The following is a 25,163-nucleotide window of genomic DNA, read 5'->3' as shown; positions in this document are numbered from 1 at the left end:
GCCTGGTGTCCCCAAGCCTGGTGTCCCTGTTGCCTCCACCCAGGTGTTCCCCAGGGAGCAGGTCCTCGATGCTACCCATGTCCGTAGGGTTAGAAAATCCAGGGGTCCGGCTCTCAGCGACCTCCCGTCCCCGATTTCCCCGGGTGTCCCCAGCAGTCTGGGCAGTGCCCCATCCCCAGCACGGATGAGACGTCGCAAGAAACAAACTTACCGGGGAGCGAATCACAGGGAATCTTCCACGGACATCTTGGCTCGCTGCTCCCTCCTCGGCGCTCCAACTTGCTCTTTGCAAAGCAGTGTCACCAGTGCCTCCAGGAGACCGTCTCATCCTTGGCTCTCCCTCGCCTCGCAGATCTGTGTGTGTGTGTGTATTTTTTATTCAAGGGACTTTTTTTTTTTTTTTTTCCCAGCGGTTGCGTCAGGCCTGTTGCCTGGAGACGGAGCGAGCTATTCCAGTTTGAGCTTTTCAGCCCAGATTTCCTGTCTCTCTTTCATTCATGCCATCAAGCCCTGAACTTACCTCCCACCAAGCAATAACCCTGAAGAGACCTGAAAGGGAGAAGCCGCGCAAACCGGGTCCTGAACATCCTCCCACCCCATGGGATGCCAAGCAGGGAGGAGGGGATGGAGATGCCCTCGCCGCCCGTATCCACGGCAGGGGCCCAAACGCCTTTGGCTGAAGTTTTCCAGAGTCCACAGCTGGCTGAAAGCTCCGCGTTTGCAGGAAGAGGGTGTTTTTGCAAGGATATATCAGCACCTGAAGTGAGGTGTTGGAAGCCCTGGACTTGCAGCTGGACATCAAGGGGCACCCGCGGAGAAGCCCATGGCTAGTACCTACTCGCTGGTCCCCTCTAAAAGAACAGAATTGTGTCAGTTTTTTGTTGTTTTTTGTTTGTTTTTTTTTGTGTCTTTTTGCATGGAAAGAGGCCCTTTGGTTGTCTTTTGAAAAGTGCCTAATGCTCCCACATCTTCTCTGGGGTGGCTGGAAACCATTTTGGCGGCTTCCGAGGAGGGACTAACGCAGAGAAGGGATGAACAGGGGCACATAGCCCAGCAGCTTGCGCTTCTCCCGATTTCCAACCCACCACCTGGGGGCCGGAGCAGGTCTCCTCCCTCCATCACAGCCTAGAGATTAACCCCTTGGAGCCCAGGGGTGGCTCTCAAAATCAGCCCACACATCAGCCCCAGTGCGCATCTGGTACTGAGCCTCAGGGCAACGGGTTGCGCTTGTGACCCAAGTGATGTGAAGGGTTAAACGATGCCTTGGGCACCCGTTTCCATCTCAAGCTTTTGTGAGAGATATCCATGTACTGCCTCTTTTCTTTCTACCCTCTCCCCTCACCTCCACGGCCAGCAGAGAGACATTTCCAACCTCCTAGGCTCTGGATCTCGTCAAGGATCTTGCAAATTCCTGAGTGGGGGCAAAGGGGGAGTGAGGGGGGGGACTGGGATTTCCAAAGCTCCCTGGAATGGGAGAGACCTCCTTCCAAATGACAATGAGACCGGGCAGGGGGACCCAGAGCACCCCAGTGGTGCGGAGCATCATGCAGCACCGAGCACAGCAGGGAATGGGCTCCCTAAAAGACACAGCAGTGCAATCTTAGAAGAAGGAAGAGCGACATTTGCAGCCGTTCACATTTCTGATGCAAATGTGGTTGTTTTTTTTTTTGCTTGTGCAGCATCCTTTTTGTTGAATTTCAAATATTCATTTGCAAAATCATTCTGGTGATTAGCTCCGTGTTGCAGGTGTGCGAGGCTTCTACCCGCCCTTCCCCAGGAGATTGGTGGTTCAGAGGGAATGGATGGGAGACCTGCTCCGTCATGTTAAAGCCTTCTGATGCCTTTAGGCTCTTAACAGCAAATGTGAGGCTCAATGTGTCCTGTGACAGCTCATCAGGACACAGGCTGGGTCTGTGCCAGTGAACTGAAGTGTTGGGGAACGGGTATGGAACCTGGTGATATTCCATCCTGGCCTGGTTTTGACCCTGGTCGAAGAGCCTTGGGCACAGTTTGGGATCTTGCACATTCCCAACAGACAATTTGGGGTGCAGACATCCAGTTTTGATAGCTAAGAGAGGCTATGGATGTGACCAGATGGGGTCGGTTGGCCCCCGGACCAGGCCTGGCACGGGTTAGTTTACTAGCAGAGGTGTTGCTACCAAGGCTGGACATCTGTATCATCAGCGTAACAGACCACACACTGTCACCCTCTTGTTCTTCTGTAAATGTTTATTTTTAATTTAATTATGTAATGGGTTTCAAATGAGCTGCCAAAGACACTAGTGAAAGGCTGCAGTCATGACCCTCTGAAGTCTCCTTATGGATTTTGAATGTTTTGACCTGAATTTATTTAAGTTGATGTCACTCAATAGACAGGCCCTTTTCGAAGCCATTTCTGACCTGTACTGGGGACCTACCCTTCTCCTTCCACTGAAATATGCTCAGGGGCAAATATGCAACCCCAGCTGCCTGCAATAAGCAGCAGAGATTAGGTACCATGAGTCCACTTGTCTCTGGGTGCCCACTTCATCCAACAAAACCCCACATGGGCTCAGCACTGAGGTGCAGCTTCACTGGTCACTTATCTGATCACTGAATAAAAGTCTTATCTTTAAGACAAAGTCCATGGCAGTCAACCTGCTTGGGCACTGCCATCTCTAGCATAGGGAGGAGGCTGCTGTCTCAACCATCTCCATCCTAGCTCCGAGGAATGTCTGAGGGCCACCTGGGTTGGAGTTAACCTGGAAATGTGGCGTTAGTACCTACAGAGGGCAGCAGGTCTCCAGCTAACACTGTCACCATCTGTCCCCTGGTCACCACCAGGGCCAGACTGCAAACAGAGACACGAGCAGAGGGTTATGGTGACCCAGCCATTCAACAACCTGGATCACGGGTCTCTCTTTGAGAGACACGAAGAGGCCCAGGGCAAAGGAAGTGACCAAGTGGTGTCATGACAGCTTTGTTTCCCCATCCTCCTGGAGAGGCAGGGCAGTGTGAAGACCTCACTGGAGATGTCAAGGCAGCCAGGGGCTTGGGGGTTTTTACAGCTCCAGTTTAGACAGGAGCAACTGTCTCAGTAAAGGGATAGCATCCAAAGGGAAGGTTGTAAGGGCTCTGTTCGAGACCAGGAAGGGCTCCAGCACTATACCCTCTCCCTGAAACCAGGAAGATTGGTGTCTGCAGGATTAAAACTTTACCATCAGGGCCTCCAAGCTATTAAGAAGGAGGCTCTGTTAGAGGCTGGAGTATGTGAGCATGATGCTTTCATAGAGCATTTCCATTGCCAGAAGCATGATTTTGATGGAAGACCCAGTGCAGCTGTGTTGGACGAAGTTGTTGTGTTCCCCGCAATGTTCACTCTTTGTCCCCCACTACGTGCAGATCACCACCCCCACGGAAAAGGCTGGAGCAAGGAACGTGCATCCACACTGTAGCTGCCACTGTTTGCAAGACGACAGCTTGGCCAAAAGTGTCGTCAATGTGGTTTTGTGCTGAACTGTTGGACTTTGAGATGTGCGTGTGTCCTTTCACACCCACGCAGCCGTGGGTGAGGTTGCATGTCTGCAGGAAGCTGCTGAGCGTAGGAGGCAGCAGGAGGCGTGTGGAGGAGTGAGGTGAGGTCTTCAGCCCTCAAGAGCGTTAGGGGAAGCTTTGGCTCCAGCTTTTCCCATTGTCCATTCCGCTTTTGAGGTACGGACCTCTGGCAGGATGGATTTGTCCTTCTCCCTTCAAGATTTCCTCCAAGGTGAATCTGTCACCAAAATCCTCCAGTTTGTCCCTGATACTGAAGTGCCTGGGGTTTGATTTGGCACAGCTTGATGGTCTCATTGGGCTTGTCTCTTGTCCCATGCTCACACAAGTTTCTGCTTGAACAAGGGCACCTGATCCAGAGCTGCAGCTTCACCAAGGTTCTTCTGTAGGTCTTCATAGGCAGCCCTGGTATTGCATTCCTGTTTGTCTTGGGACCTGGTAAATTCTGCCCGAGTTAGGTAGAGGAAAAGATTTTCAAAGATAAAAATTCTTACAAAGTTTTGCTGGAATCGAGCCCAGCAAAGGAGAGAGGAGATGAAATCCTGCCAGGGAGTAGCTGTATGGTGAGCACGGCTGAGGCTGCTGTGCACCAGGACATCCACCCCAGCAACAGCGCAGGAAACCAGATTGCTTAATCAAGGCAAAGAAAAATATAGTGGTTTTTGCACTGAGTGTTGCCCCTTGGGGAACACTGGCATTTTTACTACACGATTCTGTCAGGTGAGTCATCAACCAAGACAAGAGCAAAGGACACTACTGTTTCAAGTACTACTGAAACCATGATGGGGTTTTTCAGTCCCCACCTGTGTTTTTTTTGTTTGTTTGTTTTGTTTGTTTGTTTTTCCAAGCTAAAAGAAAATAAACATTTTGGTAACTCCATAATTGGGTTTGCAAATGTGTATGTTGGGTTAGTGAAGTATTCCTCTCTCTAACTCCAAAATTCCCCAAACTCTGAAGAACTAAAAATCATTTCCAAAGAAAGTCAAGACCATTTCCAAAGTTTTGGACTGTCTCATTTATAATGACATTCCTTTGAGGAATCTGTTAACTCCACTTCACTGGAGTTAGATTTAAAATCTCATCACTGAGATCCACTTTTTTCCACATTTTTTTTTTCCCGTCCTGGAAAAAGGCAGCTTTGTGTTCCATTCTTACCTAAAATATTAGTATTAGTTGTATTCTTCGTATACTTTTTTTTTTTTCCCCTTAGAACTGCCAGCATAACAAAAATTCCACCTCCAGACTTACCTGGCTTCCAAATAAGGCTGCTCGGTAACATTTCATCATTCTGGGTGTCTGAAAAAAGGGGAGCAGAGCAGCCTTGGGTGAACACCACCTGCCCAGATTTCAGTTGTCCAAAATTTCTGAATCTACCTTTAATCCACTGCCTTGGCTTGCTGAGCCAAAAAAAGGAAAAACAAATAAATTTCACAGGCCTTCACAACCCTCTCAGAAGCCAACCTTAGGATGGGATGAGTTCCCTTCCAGAGGCTCCTGTGCCCAGGTTGGGTTGAATGCCGAGTTTTGAGGTGCTCACTGAGGTGCATCCAGCACCTGCTGCCCTCGATCTGCCCATCAGTCCTCCAGGCTGCTGCAGAAACAGGGAGACTGGTTAGGGCCAGGCTTGGTTTGACCTGCAAAGTGGTGGAGATGTGGAGTCTATCAAAGCCTGATGTTTAGCTGCCACCAAACAGATATGTGGTGGTGGCTCCAAGAAGATGAAGAACCTATACTCTCCTCCCCTCTCCGCTTTTTTGCATTAAAATGAAAGAAAAAAAAAAAAGTGAAACATATTCTTGTTTGTTAGGTTCTTTTGCCCTTTCCTCCCTTTTTTTTTTTTTTCCAGACCAGCCAATGAACCACAAAATCAATCATTTGCAACCCTCTCCTGACACCGCTATTCCAGAGAGAACCATGCAGTGGAAATTGTTTCCATCTCCTTGATAGCCATTGACAGGTGGATATAATCTCAACCAAGGAAGTTGCCTGAAACTGCAGGACTGAGACACAATATTCCACCACCTCTTACCAAAATCTATCACCCCTCTTCTCAGATGAAGCTGGCAAAATAAAATAAAATAAAATAAAATAAAATAAAATAAAATAAAATAAAATAAAATAAATCAATGAATTACCCCTGATAACAAGCTCTGAGCTGATCCCTGCCTGCAATTCCAAATGGGTCCTGGGTGCTCAGTCCAGGCAAAGTTTTTGCACTATACAGCAAGTAGCTAATAGCAAAAAAAAAAAAAAAAAAAAAAAGAGGGAAGGCAGATCTTTGAATGTAAGAGATAAAGAGATACCAGGATGTTCTATCAGCTGTGCCTCTCATCTCCCAGTGCCCTAAATGACATCAGGTGTTTTTTATTGCTGAAACATAGCCAGCTCTGGGGTAGAATACAACCACTCTCTTTAAATGATTTTTTTTAAGCAGAAACACAACCTTAAATGGAAAGCGAGTGAGATTACAACACCATAAGCTACATGATTGCAAAAGGCGAAACTGTTCAGACTAGAACCAGGCTGGAGATGAACTCTCCCAAAGGTTAGATGCATGAAATGAATATCTCCACCTCTGCTATTGGCCCAGAACGGTCAGCTGTGAACGGGCCAGTCTAGAAAAACCAAGGACCCAAGTCTTTCCTCCCATTTTTCAGACCTCTTTTATACCCTGTGGCTCCAGATGGTGACTTTTGACCTGTGCTGGGCTGACTGAGAGAACTTCAGGACACCATTTTCACATGGACAGTACTTTTTATAGCCTGCTGAGCCTTTGGGGGTAACAGTTCTTTTAAGATAGCCACTGTTCTAACATTAGGTCTAAATGAGCAGTGTGGTTATACTACCAGCCCTTAATTTCTATAAGCGTAACAAACCAGTTCAAGTTGTCATTCAGCTGTTGTCGACAGGAAACCACTAACAGCAGTCAACTGACAGCAACAAGAAGAATTAGGGTTTCTCTTTCTACGTGCTTTAAGGATTAAAACTTATCAAGAGAGCCTTATGTGCTTAAGAACACACCTGGCAAAGGATTTTTTAACTCCAGCAGACTACTAAGATCGAGCGGGCTATGATTTAATCCAAACGAAGGAATCACCAGGTAAGTGCAAACAATTTTCCATGAGCTTCACTTCATTCCTACTGCCTGATTATTTATTGCCCGGTGCTTCACTGACTACATCCTCTTAGAGCATTTAAAGATTTGGCCCACTCTGTTTATTGACCACGCATCAAAACTAGTTAAACCCTTGAAGATTTGGGGTGAGAAGCTCAAGGGGATTAGGTGCGTTGATGATGCGGATTTTCTTCTCGCTTTCTGGTGGTGCATCTCTGTGCTGAAATCAGGGCACATTTCTGAGGACTCATTCACACAGTTACCACCACCGTATAAGTCACAAGCTGACCTGGCAGGTCCCTTCTTTCGGACGCCAATCAACCTCGTTCTCTTTAAGAGTGAAAGTAAATAAAAGACTTTTAAATAGCAGGATTTCCTTCCTGTTTCCTTTTGGAATTTCTTTGGAAGGAAAAAGAAGGGAATACTGAAGTCAAGGACCTGATTCTGAATTTAAGGGGAGGTGGATGCTCTGGACCTGGGCTATCCTTGCTGGGCTGAACCCCTGGACAGCTGCATTTGGTGCAGAGGAGGGCTGAGGCTTTAACTGCCATGCTGCAGAGAGTCACGTTTGTCTTTAAAGGTCGTTGATATGTTTTGCCCCACAGATAGGGTAGTTTTGGACCTGTGTCTGCTCTGAGACCATCATTTTGTTCTCAGCCACTGGCTCCTTCATCCACCTGGTAAAACCTACAGCAAGTTAATGCTCATTGTGGACAAAGTCTCCAGCAAGCCAGAGTGGACTTATTGCTTTTCCCTCAGAGACTTCCTACCATCAGAAATGGAAAATCTACATAAATATCTGTAACATTCAGTCTTGATTGTAGTTTAGCCCTGGCTCAGATTTCCCTCTCACCAAAGCAGTGCTCTAAGTTGGAACCTGGATAATTCGGGAGCTGCCCTGTTTGCTGTGTGATTTTGGATCATTGCAGGGTATTTGCTAGGGATGTTTGGCAAGCCAGTGTCCTTCATGGCACTTTGATTATCCCGCCTCTGGAAGCAGGGATGTTTGTTGTCTATCTTGTCAAGCTACCATGAGACTGAGTTGATAATAGGTTTTAAAAAAGGAATGTGTGTAATAAAACAAAATCAGCACAAGACACACATGCTCTCAGCAGCATGGGTGGGATACAGATCCCTCTCGAGCAGTACAGACTCATACATGCTGCATAAGAGCAGGCAGCTAGAAATTGAGGAGGAAAATGGACAGCTTCAGGGTAGCAAAGGCATTCTCATTAATATGCTCTACTAGTGCTGATCAGTCATTTTGCCAGGGCTTCAGTAACCTTTGCAAGATTTGGAGGCTCTAGAATTTGTGATTTCTTACTTCTGCTTCATATTTTCTCCCATATATTTCAGAGCATTATCATAATATTAATGCCAAAAAAAAATCTGTAAAAGATATTTTGGCTCATTCTCGTTTTGTTCTACCAAAATAGCTCATGAATTTAGCTAGGGGCTGAATTTTCTAGAAGGAAAGACCCAAGAAATAGTTAGGTGATTTATTATTATTATTATTATTATTATTATTATTATTATTTTGTGAAGAGGCTATTGATTTTTCTTCTATGTGTTTCTAATAGCTTTCCATGTTCTACCTAATCAGAAACGGGTTGTTCTTGCATGCATTTCTGTCTCAGTTGAGGCGATGTGCTCCTCAGCGCATGTTAAATAAGTCCATGATATCGCAGGCTGTGCAAGGAGAAATCCAAAACACCCATCTTTTGTACACTTTGCACTGTGTTTATTTCAGACAGGGATAGCCACTCTTAATTTTTATTTGTGCTTTAGACTGCTGTCTCTTCATTGACTTTGCAGCCCTTAACTCTCCGTGCGCCCTCATGAGCACACCAAAGAGGTCTTGAGATTGTGTCTAAGTGAGAAAGACTCTTTTGGAAGGGAGAATTCTTCACCAGTGACACCCTCATGTTATCTCTGAAAGCCAATGCTGGAAATAGGTCACTGTGAATTTCATAGGAGTCCAAGCAGAGTAGGAACATACTACTACTACATCACTATTTGTTTTCCTTCCCTCCTCTCATTCTTTCCATTCTCTCTATGCTAAAAAGGGAGTTTCTTTGCTGCTCTTCCACGGTTCACAAGATTTAGGAGGCAACCAAGCGTTGACTCCATGTGGGTGAGCTCCCCTGTAGTCAGTGCAGTTTCTTGCAGGCCTACAGGTTAAATCATGGGCAGAAATTTTGCAAGAGGTCCTGGGGTCTAGATCCTACACAAGCTCTTGGCAGTCTCAAAGTTTCCATTCATCAATTCAATTTTTGTGAAGCTTTCTCATTAGGTTTTGCACCACTTTGCAAGCAGCAGAAATTAGAAGTAGCAGAGGGGATATAAAAAGAAGTAACTTCCACTGCCAGAGCTCCTGGTGATATCTTATAGCCTCAAGATCCTGGTAAAGGTGTAGAAGAATTGACCATTGAAGTTACCATGAAGCTTAAAAGAAAGTACAGCCTTGTAAAGAATCAGGGTATCCCAATGGTCATGCTCATTGCTTAAAAATAAATGTTGAGGTACGATGTATACAAGTGAAGCACAATGTATATGAGGAGAATGTAAACCAGACCTTCAGTATTTCATGCTGGACAAGCCATGTGCTTTTTTCAGGTCAGTCTGACCTCTGTATCATGAGTAAACCCCAGAGAATTCATGCCGGCCAGTCCTCTCCCCAACAGTCAGGACAGCTACTCCTTGGGCTGCAATAAAACATAGATTTATCATTTTTCTCCAAGAAAACAGGTGATAGGGAAAGGCTTGTTCAGCTCAGACTGTAATGTTACAGTTAACCTGAAGAAAAATATTTCTTTTTTTTTTTTTGAGTAATTTTGCCTTTTCTAATATAAGTCAGTTTTAGTTTGCAGAACGGTGCAAGTAGGACTATAAAAGTTCCAAAAGCTAGTATAAAATTCCCCAAAGGAACCACACAATTGAACCAAGGTGTGGGAAGTGCGATCAGTGAGGAAAGCTTGCAAGAAACAGCACTGCTTCAATTACAGGAGAGAGAAGCATGTCTAACAGCCACTGCAAAGAACAAGGGAATAAACTGCATGGCCAGTACGGACAGGACAAGCAGTTGTAAGTCTTGCAGTGAGGGAAATCGATACTGACCATTAGGAAATACTAAGACTACTGGAATTAATGTGATAGGCTGGGGACCAGTGGGAATTTCTGTCACCACACACTCTTAAGCACAAACTTGATAGTCTCTCTGAAATGGTGTACTGCCACCAGACCGATGAGATGACCTTTTAGGGACCAGACCTACATTTCTGCAGTCCTATTTTTTCTGAAGTGAAGCAGGCTTTTACAGTCTCTTTTTTTTCCCTTGACAATCTTTTACTCGTTCATTTCTGAAATTATTCTCCAAATCTGACATCTCAGAGGTTATTTCTGCTCCTCTGAAAATCTGTTACCGATCAAATAACAGTTTGCAGAACCTCCCAGGGTCTTGTCAATACAACATGCCGGACATGCAGGAGACAGAGCAGAGACAAAAAACACAAGGTTTGCAGAGAAATTCTTTTCTACTTGATGAGGAGTGAAGAGTAAATTATTCAGTTGTCTGGGATGTCTGGACTGCCTCACCAATGGCTGAACATAAAACTTTTTTTTGGTGAACGAAGGTTGTAGGAACAAGATCTTTGTGCAATCTATTTAAGGGTCCTTAACGGGCAGATGTGGTACCTGGCCCCACATCCCAGATTCATGGGGGACCTGTTTACTACATGAAAATATATCCTTGTACTCAAAAGCTCCCCATGCTATGGTGGCACATGGATAAGGACCATCAGGTCACACAAGATGTCTCAGTAAGAGAATATCCCTCTTCTCAATGAAGTCCCTCTGTAGTTAAAGCAAAAACTTGACAAAATGACATGGACAGAAGAGCTAAGAAGTTGTGACACTTGATTCTCAACACAGACAGTTACTTGCTCAAATCCCAAGCCACCATGGCATCTGCATTTATATGAATGACTGCTGAGGGTAAAGAGAGAACTGAACTGCCTGAAACTGAGGAAACAGGGAGGACATCTCAGAATAAATGTATGGGGGGGATGATGTTTGAGAAAGGGTCTTTGAGTACAAGTTAAATAAGGTACAGGTTATATGAAAAAAAAATACAAATATAAGCATTATCTACAACAGCCACATGGGATGGAAGAACTAAGGCTGTACCAAGAAAATGGAGGAAGTTAGATAAAAACTCCAGCTTGACTTTCACCTTAGAAATTTTCCCTGTTGTTTCTTTCCTATTTGGCCACCAAATTTTGAGAAGCTCAGGAAGGGGAATATAGCCTCTTGAGACATTACCATTTCAAGGCTGCATGAGAAATTACTCCTTTTTCCTGTAGAAAATGTCATTTTTTTAATATAAAAAAGAGTTTTTGAGTCATTTTCAAGAGTTTGATTTTTCCACAAAATTCTTTTTTTTTTTTTCAAGAGATTTTTGGAGGAAAGTAGGAAAAATGTGAAAGTTTCTAGATGGGCTGTCAATAAATAGAAAATGCGCACAGAAAGGAGTCGTGACCACGGGACTGCTTAAAATAGAGGTGTTAGCCAGATGTGAAGAAACCATGATCATGCAAACCCAGTGCTGTGTGGGCATAAACCCATCATGCCTGTTCTGCTGACACAGTGAGAGCTTGGACATCAGCAAAGCAAGAAACTTCCAAGGAAGTAAGATTCGTCCTAGCTCTGATGCGATAGAATTAGACTAGATCAAAGATGAGATAATCTGAGATCGAATCAGCCCCAACACTTCCTTGCCACAAATAATTACTTTTGCAGTAGAAGTGGTTGCAGTATTTGGCCTTATTCTCTTACATTTCTATCTCCAGCTTGCAGTTTCAGGATGTCTGAATATCATTTTTGGCTCGGATCATTTTTGATCTCAGCCCCTCCAGATAGTTGTGGCATAGAGATACAAGCTGGAGATCTGGAAGATCTGGAGACACCAGATTGTGGTCTCTTGGAAAATTCAGTGGGATCTTAGCATCCTGGCAGAATAGCAGTACAGCCTGAGATCTCAGGCTGGAGTTTCCCGGGCCCAGTCCAGGAATCCCTGGCTGTAGTGAGATAATAGGAGCAAAGCCTGGAGGGAAGAAGTCTTCTGTAGCACATCTGAGCCATTCAAACTGGCTGGGTGTAGGGAAGAAATCCCTGGGGCCAATGGGACAAGGAGGAGTGTGTTGATCCCTCTTGGTGTGTTCCAACTAAGGCTGGATTTCCTTGGGGAGCAGATGTCTTAATGGGGACACTCTTAATGTAAACCTGATGAGACACCAAGTCTGTATGTCTGAGCTATGACCATAGAATCGTTATGACTGGAAAAGACGTTCGAGATGACCTTCAGGCTGACTTTCAAGATCATCAAGTCCAACCATAGAGTCCAGGCAGATGCGAGTTCCTCTCCCCACTATCTCCTTTCCAGCTGCATTAATTCCAGAGCAAAACCCTGCATGAAGTCAACAGGCTGAGAGGGGGGTCACCTTTCCCACCCATAACTGGAAACTTGTTAACTCCCCCATCACTGCCTGATGTCACTGCTGACGTGCCTTGTGTGGAGAAGGGCAGGAGATGACAGGGCAGAGATTCTTCAGCCCCTTTCCCTCTATGAGTGATGTTCATAGGCTGAACCTCCAAGCTTTGTGCATTGCTTAAAAGAGACTATGAAAAGTATTGGGTAATCTTGGGTAAAGCTGTTCTAGGGACTGGCTAGGTCTTGTAGAGGCCTGCAAAGCTACCAAAGAGCATTGGGGAATCCACATTTGTTTTTTTTTTTTAAAAAAAAAAAAAGAGTGGGGGGGAGAAGAAAAAAAGAGTGGAACGCACTGGACAGAACACACTCAAATGGGTGAGATTAGAGCGTGCACTTTTAAACAAGGGAATTTGGGGCAGGTGGAGTCCATATAGACTGACCTGGGAGCTATGTACATGGGAAACTTTCTATCTCTCTCTTTCACCCACTTTCTCAGTGTTCTCCCTCCACTTGCTTTCAAAGGACAGCCCCAGACCAGTGTTTCACAATTTCTGAGAAAGCATGTTGCAGAAAGGCCTTCACGGTGTGGGCTTCTTGATGCCTCAGAGCCATGAGCCAATGGCTTATCTAACCAGCCTGGAGGCAACAGGAGAGAAATATGCTCCCAACTGGGGTACTAGAAAAATATCTGTAATGCAATAGCTAGGACTGCTCCACATCTATTTCTTTTATTTAAACTTCTAATTTCTCAGTCATCTTACATGTGGCAACTGCTGCTGGGTTTCTCCATTTTAAGGAAATGTCTCAAGTCAGCAGTGGTTTCTGTCTGGAGCCACTGTGATATCACACAGCTTCCCAAGATGACTTGGCAGTTGCTAGTTTATTTCTAAGCTTTTGCTGCGCTTCATAATGTCTCCTCCTTCCTACCTCAGCAGTGGATGGCAAGCGGCTTTCTAAAAAAGCAACTTCCCTTTTCATAGGAATAGGAAGTGAAGCTTAGCAAAGAGCGATAGCTCAGATGCACTCTTTGTTAAAGGATGAGGTCCTGCTCAAAGCTCTCCAGCTTCTCATGAAACTGTCCTCCCTGACCTTGCCCACCTCTTGCCTCTCCCTTGTCCTTGGCCAGAGGAGAATCAAGCCAGCAAAAGGCAGCCAAGGATGGAGAAGTTTGATAAATCTGATGCAAGGGCTTCCTCATTTTTGCATCTCTTGGGTATGCAAACAGCCACCTGCCTCTGCAGCACTGGATTGCCCAAGGAGGCAATGGGGAGGGTCAAAACTGCCTTCTCCAGTCCCACCTCTCCCAGCATCATGTCCGCAGACAGCTCTTCCCCATGTCAAACTCTTGGATTTTACTCATGTGGCTAGTAAAAGTTAGGTTGTGCATCACACTCAATGGATATTCACCTTTTTTTTGTCCTTCTTGTTAAGAGCAGCTGCAGTATGAGCTGTGTGAGATCATTTCAGTCCCAAGATGCGTGAGACCACAAGCCCCTCCCCTCTTGCCCTCTTCAATATAATGTAAAAACTACATTATTCAATCATCCTCAGAGTTTTTTGTGATGTTTTTTAGGATACAGTCTTGCAAAAGCTTAAGATTAAATGGTGACCCAACAGGTCTGTCCCTACATTAAAAACACCCAAAGAAGCCAATTCTTTATGAACCCTGTGGACAGCCTCAGGAATCTGTTGAAATAAATCCTGGTTCTTAAAAAATATTTATCTCCTACGACAGACACGTTTCTCTTTCCCTGTTGAACATGCTGAGGCAGAACGAGACAGTTACTTCCCCAGAGCCACCCACAAGCCCTTGACCAGGTCTTTGTTCGTTAGACCACTCTGCCTCCTCAGTGTTATAGTTGAGTGAGTTCATAGAGGGCTGTGGCTGGTTGGAGCAAAATGCATTTCATTTAAAAAAATATTTTGCACTCACAAATAAAAAAAAAGGAAAGACCATTGTAAAGCCAGCTTATCAAGCTGTTTCCTAAAATTTGGAGGTTTGCATAGTGAGAACACCATCCATTCACGGTTATTGTAGCTGTTTTTAATGAGAGCTGTTAATTGCCTGTGGGTTTTGCGGGGTTCTCTTTGTGTTTCTTGCTTTTCTTGCTGTTATTTTGATTGGCCAGATTCTCTGGGAAGTGCAACTTACACGCCCTCCTAAAAGGATTGTTTTGATATTCAAAATAGAGCAAAGAACCGTTGTGGGGAAGAAAATATTTAGCTCAGACATAGAGGCATGGATAAAAAAAAAAAAACAAGGTGCATTCAAAGACTGCAAAATTAGACTGCTCCTGAAATCTGAAGGTGTGATAGCCAAAATAGCCAGAGCTTGGTCCCAAGGATGGGGTGGGCGAGGTGTGAATGGGAGGTATCTTCTGGAGAAATTCTACTTGCGTCTCTGCCCTCAGTGCCATGTAGCATCTGTCATGACCAGAGACTCATCCATCCTTGGCCGTGGCTCTAGTGGCAGCCACTTAGGAAACAGCGCAAGTAGGGAGCAACCCACCACCTTGCACATTTCCCTGGGAGTAGAGAGAACCCCAATAGACTTTTGTCTTTCTCCTTCCTTTCTCCCCTGCCTTCTGCCTGCCCCTTGCCCTGCTTCACCTCCCCACTGGTCGTAATGATGATGGGTGCTAGCCGACCTAGTCTACACTAAAATCCAGCCCTGGGGGTGATGTGTGTCTTTCCCTACCACTCTTTGCTTCATCTGGGCATAGTGGGAGGGTGTTTCCTTCCTGCCACTCACACCCACCCGGATGAAGGGGATCTTTGAGGGCACCTGCTTTATTACTTCTCCTTGGGCATGGTTAGCATGTGGTCAGGTCTTCCCCGCATCCCTACAGGCCACTGTGGTGTACCCACAAAGCACTGTGAGATAGGACGTCACACATTTTGATCAAATGAGTATGACCCAAATGCACTTCCATAAGGATTAGACCACAGGTGAGGTGGCCTGTGCAGAGCAATTCTCTGCAGCATGTTCCAAACACCCCTATGAGCAAGTCTGACTCATGTGCCCTATAAAGAGAAGTATTTGAGTTGCAATGTCACCTCTGGACACCAGAGAAAATGCAATGAAGCAATGCATCCTGTGCTGCAGGAGTCTGTAGACCGTCCCAAGCTGACACGGATGATGCCACACGTGGGGTGACTTCACGAGGAGAGCTTGTTTCAAGGAGGCAGGTCAGGAGAGGTGCCCTCCCGACCTGGAGACCTGTTCTTACCTCCCCGGCACCCTGCGCCGTGGCCGTACGTGCTGGCTCGCAGCCTCCTGCAGCTCAGCCAAGCATCTGCCAAGCTCTGGCAGGGCTCAGTGCTCAATGTAAGCAGCCATTTTTCCTTCAGACAGATGTTTTGATTAGCGAGCGGCCACTCGGGCAGAAGGCAGCTGTTTTCTACTTCTGGAAGGAGCAAGAAAATTATATTATCTTTTTATTTTTATTTTCTTTTTTTTCTCCTCCTCTGTCAAGAAACCTTTTGCATCTGCTTAATCTCAAGGGCTTGCAAATCTGTGTGCTCCTACCCCCACAACATACTCTGACAGGATGTCTCAACTTTTTAGCTAGACCTGAAATAACTGGATTTGCTGCTGGGTTTGTTTGTTTGGGACAGCATCACCTGCTGCAGCAAGAAAGCATGGCTTAAGAAAAGCAAAAGATATGGGGACAGGCGTTAGTTCCAATGGAAATCGCAAGACAGCCACATTTTGCTCCATAGCAAATAAGAGCCTCCAAAAAACCCAGTGAATTCCAGTCTACAATGGATGCCCCTTGCTGAGGTGTAAATCATAGGAGCACAGAGCTCCTTCTCTAATCCCCTGGACACTGGCTGGCACAAGATAGCCCTCATAGAGGGCAGTTTGGCCATGCTGGATGTGCTCAGGACTGGGACCTGCAGTAATGCAACACTAACTTGTGCCAGCATTCCCTGAGGAACCTAGCTGCTCTGGGGGGATACTCTGCAGACTTCCTGGAAGACCTTTTCCATGAGATAGAGTCTTTGAATGTCATGTCAGCTCAAATCCAGTCTACTGTCTCTGACAAAGGCCATGGGCTGTGTGGGACCCGAGTGTTACCAGTTGGATATTCCCTGTTCTCAACTCCTCTAGACATGAGGCAACATTCAAGACACAAACATCTCCTGTTCCTCTTCAAAGATCATGATGCTTCTTGCCCCTGGCTCTCCTGCTCTTTACAGGCACTTTCTGCATTTCTGTAATTCCTCCATCTTTGCTTGTATTAGTGTGGAGCAAGTTTTGGCCATAAGAGTCACGCCGACGTTAGCCAAAGACCCAACAGCACATGCCTCTTGCTGGAGGTGTCACTGTCCTCCCTCCTTCAAGAAAGGGGTCTCCACTGCGTTGTCAGCTACCACATCCTTGTACAGGATGGTGGTCTTTTCTCCACCTTCTCCCTCAGACAAGTCTTCTATATAACTGGTGCTGTTTATAGTACAGCACATCCTTGGTGTCATTCGTAGCTCTCTTCTAACCACCTCCTAGCAACCAAGCCACTAATCATTTTCAGACCTAAGAATAAAACAATAAAGAAAAATAGCTTGACCAAAACCCAACAAAAATAAAAAATAGCAGAATAGATAATGGTCAGGTTGCAGAGCCTCCTTCATTCCCATTTAAGCAGTTGTTCTAACCAAGTTTTTCAGTATCTCTCCAGGTCTGCATCTTGCAAAGTAATGCAGGAATGCCAAGTCAGCAAAGGCAAAAAAGAGTTATTTTGTTGAAGGAAAAGAAAACTGTTGGCGCATTTAAAGTGCCTAAGAAGGGCCTATAACAATGAGGGGAAATTTTCAGTGGAACCTTTTCATCAGTGCAAAGTGCAAATTGTGAATAATTATATTATTGTACTCAAAGTGAGTTAGTTTCAATAATTTTCGTAGGGGGAGGACACAAAAAGAGAAATTCAGCATTTAAATCTTCCATAAATGTCTATATCTGCTTGTTAAAAATAAATTTCAGAAGTATTTCTTAATGCCATTTCTTTTTGAAGTACTTTTTTCTTATTATTTTTTAAAAGACATTCTTAGAGTTTAAAATGAAGTAAAATATCTCATCTTGGTCAAGTATGAAAACATCTGGTAGACACACACCAAAGTCCTATGGAAAACTGGGGTCATTTTGTGATTTCGCTGGCCTTGGTTGGGGGGTTGGAGCTGCCCTCGCAGTGAAGCACTATTGGTTTGCTCAGGTCTCAAGCTCTTTCTCCATGACACAGTTTCATGAGGGTGAAGCAGATGATGAGCTGAGACTTCTCCTTTTCTGCTGGAGTCTGGCTTGTTCTTTTTTCAATGCATCCACCCATGCAATCCCATCATTGCTCGTCTGTGTCATCCGCATCCCTGTTGCAGAAGACATGACCATGCACATGTCAGAACCACCGTGGAGATTCAGGATGGGCAAAGCACAGCAGGCTGGCAGGTCCTCAAACTCTATGGGCTTGGCTGGACCTTGACCTCACTGAGGTTGTTGGCAGAGCTCAATTTCTTGCTTCTCTGGGAAATATTTTCTAGCCTTATTTGAAGAAAGGCAAGTGAAATAACATATAGTCACATCCTTTCTTCTCCACCGCAAAGCTGCCACCAAAATACCGGCGGAAGTTTTGCTTGAGCAGGGTCCTGAGGTGTGATTTTTGGAAGGCTCCAGCAGGGCTGGTCTCTGCATTGCTCAGAGCCTAAGTCCTTTTGGCTCTTTGAAACATCCCACCCATGTGGTTTGAGGCTGGGCCTCTATGAAGTATAAATTACCTTCCCCAAATATGACATCTCTTCTTTACAGTATTGGTTTGGCTGGTCTCAGGGTCTGGCTATCCTTTGATTTCTCCCTGCTGAAGCCTGGGCATGGAGGATTCCTGCTGGGGCATTAACTGAGGTGGGAGAAGACCCTGGAGCTGAGACCTTTGGTGCTGGTGCAGATTAGCGCACATCACAACTGCACCAGCAGCAGCTGGTGCTGGAAAATTTGCCCTGGCTTCCTTTTACGGGGCTGTCAAACAGACAGGGTAAAATACTGACTTTTATAACAATAAAGGCTCTGACAATCCAAACCACTTGGCTTTGGTTAGCCATGAGGAGAAATGGAAAGATGCCTTCAGTCCAGACGAGGCAGAGCAAGCAATGGGGTCTCATGGTCCAGGGTCGTCTCTACTTTCCTCTTTTTTATGTCCTGATGCCCATCCTTCACCTTACCAGGGTATGAATGCAACCACAGTGCCAAAATTTCCTGTTCAGGGCACCCCCATGCACCAGCTCTTGGGTCCAGAAATTGGCTATTAATTATTCTTTTCCCCTAGAAAGCACACAGCAAACATTGGCGGTCCTGTGCAAATATTATGCGTGTCTGTGGCTTGCCTATTTGTCCCACGCTGGGCAAGAGATGGATGCCTCACAGCGCTCACCATCCTGTGTCTATTGACTTCCCCAGCAAAAACTTACTGCAAAATAAAAAACATCTTGAATCTCCCATACAGACATTTGCATGGTTATTTTTTCTTTCAAAACCTATTTTTTTCAAAACTTATTGTCAGCCAAGCTGGACTCTATAGTGCTAAAAATTCTCATGCATATGAAAAAGAATGCTTCACCTTTGACTTTTAATTTCCATTTTGATTTCCTTTTGCTTAAAAATAGAGTTTGTTTTATATGTTTCCTTGTTTTGGACTTTTCATTTTTTACCTTCTCTTTTTTCAACTGGTAAGGAAGAAAATTCATTAAAAAAAGAGACTAGTTGAAGAGTTTAATTAAACACTGAATTGAAGTGATGAAGAAAATACTATTTTCTTACTGTATTCACAGCTATTATTAGAAAATACTTTCTTCCTGATTTTCCGTCATTAAAAATAAACAAGCAATTTTAAAAGGGAAAAAATAGTAAATATGCTCAAGGCAATCCACATTATTTTCTCAGTTGTTGTTTCTTTCCCAGTTTTCTTTTCCACTGGGGAAAAAAAAAGAGGCAGGGAAAACTATTAGTTACTCCAAAAGCACTGTGGAAAAATGTCTATTCATCCCCACCACCTCTTTTGGAGAAAAAGGAGTACTTCTTTAAAAAGCCGATGCCACCAGCTGTGCGGTAGGAGCTCATCAGAAGCTCTCAGCATCTGACGACAGTTGTCAGCCGGACTATTCTGGGATTTTGTGTAGCACCTGCTGGCGTGAAGGACTGTCACGCTGGCTAGCAAAGTCTACAGAAAAGACCTGGAGAGTGTGAGCTGCGGATTTTGTAGTCATAGTAAATATCTAGAGTTATGGTAATATCTTTGTGCGAAGACGTGGGTGGCGGTGGGTGACGTCTATGGGAGATTTTCACAGGTCCTATTTCCTGCCCGAGCTGGGACATGCTGTTCACATCTCTGCATCACCTCACAGAAAATTGGACAAAGCTCCAATTTACGCAACTGCTTTTTTTTTTTTTTTTTTCATTGGTTTGGTGGTTAGGACATGCAGTAGAGACATGTCCCCTTCTTGATGTGGTTGGATGCCCAAGGCAGTGCAGCAGAATGGGTTGTGATGCCCACCTGGGCACCAAGGAAACACATGAGACAGAGCCACAGCCAGATGCATGGTCCCTGCTTCCCTGCCAGGGTGCCCATGGGGAGGACATCCTCAACCCTTCACCACCTTGTCCCAAGAGGAGGACATCCCTGTGGAAATGGCCTCAAATTGCTCCAGGGAAGGTTAAGATTAGATATTAGGAAAAAATATGCATGGAAAGAGTAGTCAAGCATTGGAACAGGTTGCCCAGGGAAGTGGTGGAGTCACCATCCCTGGTAGTTTTCAAGGAACTTGTAAATTAGGTGCTTAGGGACATGGTTTAACAGGTATGGTGTTGAGGGTCTTATGGTTGGACTCAGTGAACTTGAATGTCTTTTCCAAACGTAATTATTCTACAATTCTGTGATTCTCACCTCTTCACCACATTATCCTTTCTTGCTCTGCCTCATTAGTGCTACTGAGACCCCAAATACACATCCATCACTCCACAGGCAGCCTGTCCATCCTCTCCTGAGGTGATCCTGGTGACATGATGTCCCCCAAAGCATCTCCCTGACCTTGCATCTCCTAACTCTATAGGGAAGAGGCAATTACTATACCTGTATGTCCCCTTTGAAGGCAGAGTATGTCAAAGATGCTCCAGTGAAACAGGAACAAGGACCATACTTGTTACTGACTTTCAATGCACACATCGACTCTGGGCCTTCTTAAGTTTTGTAGCAAGTGGTATCTAAAGCTTTTCTATCATCCTGCATTGACTAAAAGCAATACTTTGCAGTCCCCTGGGTAAAAAGGAAACACTAGCTACTCATGCTTATTATCCTGGTAAATAATGCCATTCAGAGTCGGAAATCCTGGCACAAATTTTTCTTCCAAAAATTTGCAAATGCAAGAGTTAGAAAAACTTCTTTAATAAATCGTGTTCTATTTTATGACAACCAGGTCATCTCAGCACAGTAAAACCTGGTTAAAACCTGGAGAAGAGATTGCCAAATTCAAATAAACCTGCTCAGGAAATGCTGTGGCTGATTTAGCAGGCAGTACTTCCTCTCCAACTGTGTTGAGTCAGTGCCCAGAGTGATGCTGAGACCTGTATACAGATTCATGGGCCATCTGAGATCTCAGGTGTGAGAAGTCTGTGAAAATCAGATGCTAAAGAAACTTTCAAATAAAAATAAAATAAAAATAAAAAATGTCATTGGCTATTCTGAAAGATTTCACCAATTCCTTTGTCTTTGCTCAGTTTATCAGTAAAAATAAAAATGAAGCAAAAGAGGGAAGACACTTCGAAAAATACATTAAAATGTTAAGATGTCTCTATTAGAAATGAGCTTCTCATTTTAGAGATTTCAGTTTTTGAAGCATTTCAGACATGTTAGAGAGAAAAAAAACCCACTGATGGCTGGATGAATTTGCTTTTTTTGCAAAACTGGCTTGCTGAAAGTTTCTTTAGATGTGTTTTTTGGTTTCTGACTCTCATGAGTCACTAGGTGGACTTTTGTGGGAACTTACTCTCCGCTAAGACATACTGATTCCTGGACCTCCAATTCCTGATACTCTGTGCTGGTTACAAATCTTGAGGTATTTGCAAGAATGGAAACTGAAGTGTCTTTGCTCAGCGATGAGAATGTGGGAGGTTTTGGACATGTAGTCCAGACATTTCAATGCCTTTGCTTTTCAGCAAGGTTTTGCTCTTCTGGTTCACAACATTGTGATGTCTTGGACTGCAGCTACAGCATTTTCCCTTTTTGTAGCATGAACAGTGGTTCGTTCAGGTAGTGGACCTGCTACTACGTCTTAGTTTTCCCGTTTTTTGCAAGGGGTTGACTCCTCTACCTCAAATTCTTTCTCTAGAGGTGCAGGAAAGGCAGGAGATCGCCAAGGGCGTGGGGCTAAGGTGGACTTTGGTGCTGATTGGGTTAGATGCTTTATATACTATTGGTAGTAGGACTTCCGTGATGCTGACTTCAGCTGTTACATACTTTTTCAGGGCCTGAAAAGGCTCAGATTGCCATAGTTTGGCTATTGTGGCTTCCTGGACCTGTTACACCATGATTATTGAACAGAGCAGAAATTGCCCTTCTGGACTGCAACATATCCCCACCATCAGGCACAAAGGTGGGAAACCTAGTGTGGAACAGAGGACATGCCTTGGAAAGGGTTTGATTGGTCTGTACTTAGTGCTTTTTGAGATGATTGAGGATGTCTTTGACACCCCAAAGTGATTTGGAAACATAATCGAGGACATAGAAAAGACATCTCTCAACTTTGTGAGAGCTTGGGGCATCTCAAGCAGCACTAGGGCACTGCAAATGGCCAAAAGAGCCAAGTCCTGTTGCATCTCCTTCTCTCAGCACAGTGGTATTCCCTGGGATCTCCAGCATCCCTCTCACCTAGCTCTGGAACAAGACCATGCAACATCTACTGGGGCATCTCTTCACTGCAGAATGAACACCTTCAGCATAGTCATTTATGCCTCCTTTTAAAATTAGTACTGAGAAGTAAAAGTTGGAGGGTATGATTCATCTCAATGTCAGCATCCCAAAATATTATTGAAGGACCCCATACAGTGCCCATTTCTTGCTGGTGACTTACAGGGTCTCTCTGAGCCTCACCTGCCAAGTGTGAGTGATTAGTACTGTAGAACACAGCAGTAACTGTGAGGTGCAGAGGGTAGCGAGATGACTGTACATGGGATGGTTTCAGACTCACTCCACTGCCTTGCCCCATTGCCCTTGCCTCGTAATCTCCTCCAGTTTGTTCTTTGCTCACCCCTTGCCCCTGCAGCAAAAAAAAAAAAAAAATCCTTTCTACTCTTCCTTTCAGGATGGGGTTGTTTGGGAGCAAAAATCAGCTGACGTCCAATGAGAAATACACTTCTGAGACCAACACAAAACACAGGAATAAAATCCCTCCGTTCGCACTTAAGGTAAGTCTCTTGTTTCTTTTTTGGGTCCTCTGCAGCTGAATTACTGATTGGAAAGACTGGTAGAATTTATGGTTGATGGTAGGCTTTTATTTCCTGAAATTTGATTGACCAGTTGGGAAATGTGATTCAAAGGACAGAAAACATGTTTACCCTTGTCTTCCCACACAGCAAACTTCTTAACACTGGATAAACCTTTCAAACAACTCTGGGTTATCCTTTGGCAAAAAGGATCCTCTTTGGTCTTTTGGGACCTATTACAGCTGTAAATTGTCTGAGTGGGCTAAAAATAACAGGTTTCCCAAAAGCTTGTTGTGTTGAGCACAGTTATTCACACAGGATGGACAGGGGGGCAGAAGAGGGGCCAGGAGGAGAAGGTGCAGGGGACAGTGCTCTGTGTGGGGACACTCCTCTGTGCTGGCACCATATTTCTCAGACAGGACTGCTGTCCTCAGAGCTCTGCAACCCAGTCATATATTGCGATGTGAAAAGCAGCACAAAGATGGGCCAGATTCAAGCTAAAATTCAGAGCAGCAAACCGCAAGAGAAACTTTGCCATCAGGGAAGATAACAGGTTGAGGAAAGAGGGTCAAACAAGTAGGATGCTAAGTAAGGATTCAGGAGACCTGGATAGACAAAATCCCTATATAAACCTGGATAATCACTTCATCCCTCCAGAGTGAATGAAGATGCCTTCTCTCTTCTTGCTCTTTGCTAACAATATTGTAAGGTTTATTGAGACTACATTAGGCAGCCCGCACAAGAGGAGGTTGAGGTGCAACTGCCATGTGAGACCATCTCAGATTTTGAGCTCTGGGGTGGGGGAGGAACTGCATAACATCATTGCTTTTGATGACAGATGGAGATTTTTTCACCCCGTTAGCTTGACTCCTGAGTTCTCTTGTGGTTACAAGGTCCGATCTTCATGACAGCAAATGTCAGATTGATCAAAAGGATGTTCTTTTCCTAAATTTCCTTATCTCCAGCTCATCAGAGAGGAGCTGCTTTCAGCGTAAATACAGCATCATCAATCACCTTCTGATACTCATTTTTCCTTTGCCACAGGCTCCCAGCTCTCATATGTCAGGGAAAATCCATATTTATTTCAGTTAGACTAGAAAAAATGCAGCGAGCATCATTCCTGCCCCTCACTGCTGCTAAGCAGGAATCAAGGGGCAGTACAGACAGCATGCAATAGACATTTTCAACTCAGAGTTGATGGTTTTACACACTCCCTTTGCACGTGTATAAATACCTCTGACTGGGCCAAGCACACACAAGTCATTAGGTACTACAGGACGATCACAGGACTGTGGTCTAAAGCAGGACCATTTCCATAGTATTGGACACTCAGGCTCTAAAACAAGATGCTTGCATCCCAGTTGACAGATAGGAAGGGTCTCTCACCCAAACTAAGCCTAGGGGCTTGTTCGGGGTTGGTGCTGGTTCCCTTCTATGAACATGAGGTTGTGGAGTCTCCTTCTCTGGAGATCTTCAAAACCCGCTTGGACACAGTCCTGCGCCACGTGCTCTAGGTGACCCTGCGTATGCAGGGGGGTTGGACTAGATGATCTCTAGAGGTCCCTTCCAACCCTAAGCATTCTATGATTCTATGATTCTATAACATTTTGGTGGTGTGGGCAGGCGTGCTTCTGTGCCTCACTGCTATTTAATCTGAAAGCACAGTGGCAGGCTCTGTTTCCTGAGCGTATCCCTGAGGAAAGAATACTCCATGAGCCTTAAGATAATTGCAGCCAAGTGTATCCCGACTAGTTCTGCTTAGAATAATACCGAGGTTGTCATTTCTCAATGGGACCATTCACATCTCATCCCCCATTTACCCGCGGTCTGGCACCAGTGAGCCAGGATCAGATAGACCGGGGTCTAAATGAGTGGGTAGCAGATTTATGCTTTTATTCAGAAAGGAGCCAAGGATTATTCAAGCAGACAGGCCAGCCAGCTATGAACACATCACAGCAAAATGTGTTAAAACCATCAGGACGCATAAGGAGACAGATGCAGGGGCCGTTGCCAGCTATAGTGGGATGTCAACCGACTACAGTGGAGTCCAAATCATACTCCCAGTCCTTTGCAAAGCTCAAAGCAGGTCCTCCTGCAAATATAGCAAGGCAATAAATGCTTATTTTTTTCTTTTTCTGTTTATATCAAAGGGCAGACAAGATATCAACAGCTCTCATCTAAACCAAGCCCCTGTACAAGGTAAGATTCTTAGATTAATTGCTATTTCCTTCGCCTTCCCGTGGGGTTTTGCAAGATGGTGGTCTCTCAACAGCAGGTCTAGAGAGCAAGTTGTCATGTAGCAAGCATGCGGTTTCTGTACTTTTACAGTTGCCAGGCAGGGAGTTTATCAGTACGTTTCGGAAGATTCAGTTTAAAGCACGAAATGTTTCTCTGATGACTTCTCATACTCATCAAAAGAAGAAAGAAAAAAAAAATGCTCTTTCTTCACTGATTGAGCAAAGTGAAGGTCCGAGGCATCAACTGCATGAGACTTGTCTGTCCGTGGCCTTGTCTGCATGGTGAAAACTTGGATGCTACGTCCAGTCAACTGAAAATTTCAGAGGGAATCG

At 44.8% G+C, this 25,163-nt stretch overlaps 1 protein-coding gene across 1 annotated transcript in view; it reads left to right on the top strand.

Annotated features, from left to right (window-relative positions):
* Positions 1 to 6,450: 6,450 nt before the first annotated feature.
* Positions 6,451 to 25,163, top strand: part of BLK (BLK proto-oncogene, Src family tyrosine kinase) — a 39,195-nt gene continuing 20,482 nt past the window's right edge. The window contains exons 1-3 of the mRNA XM_088534356.1: positions 6,451 to 6,631; positions 22,473 to 22,575; positions 24,744 to 24,792. Coding sequence (XP_088390482.1) covers positions 22,474 to 22,575; positions 24,744 to 24,792 — 151 coding nt within the window. The 5' untranslated portion in view covers positions 6,451 to 6,631; position 22,473. The remainder of the gene's footprint in view (positions 6,632 to 22,472; positions 22,576 to 24,743; positions 24,793 to 25,163) is intronic.

The sequence above is a fragment of the Tinamus guttatus genome, unplaced genomic scaffold (genome assembly GCF_059628265.1).
Source record: "Tinamus guttatus ecotype Peru unplaced genomic scaffold, ASM5962826v1 Tinamus_guttatus_pri_ptg000548l, whole genome shotgun sequence".
NCBI lineage: Eukaryota > Metazoa > Chordata > Aves > Tinamiformes > Tinamidae > Tinamus > Tinamus guttatus.
Note: the sequence above shows the minus strand (reverse complement) of the source record. Positions and strands in the feature narration are given on the sequence as shown.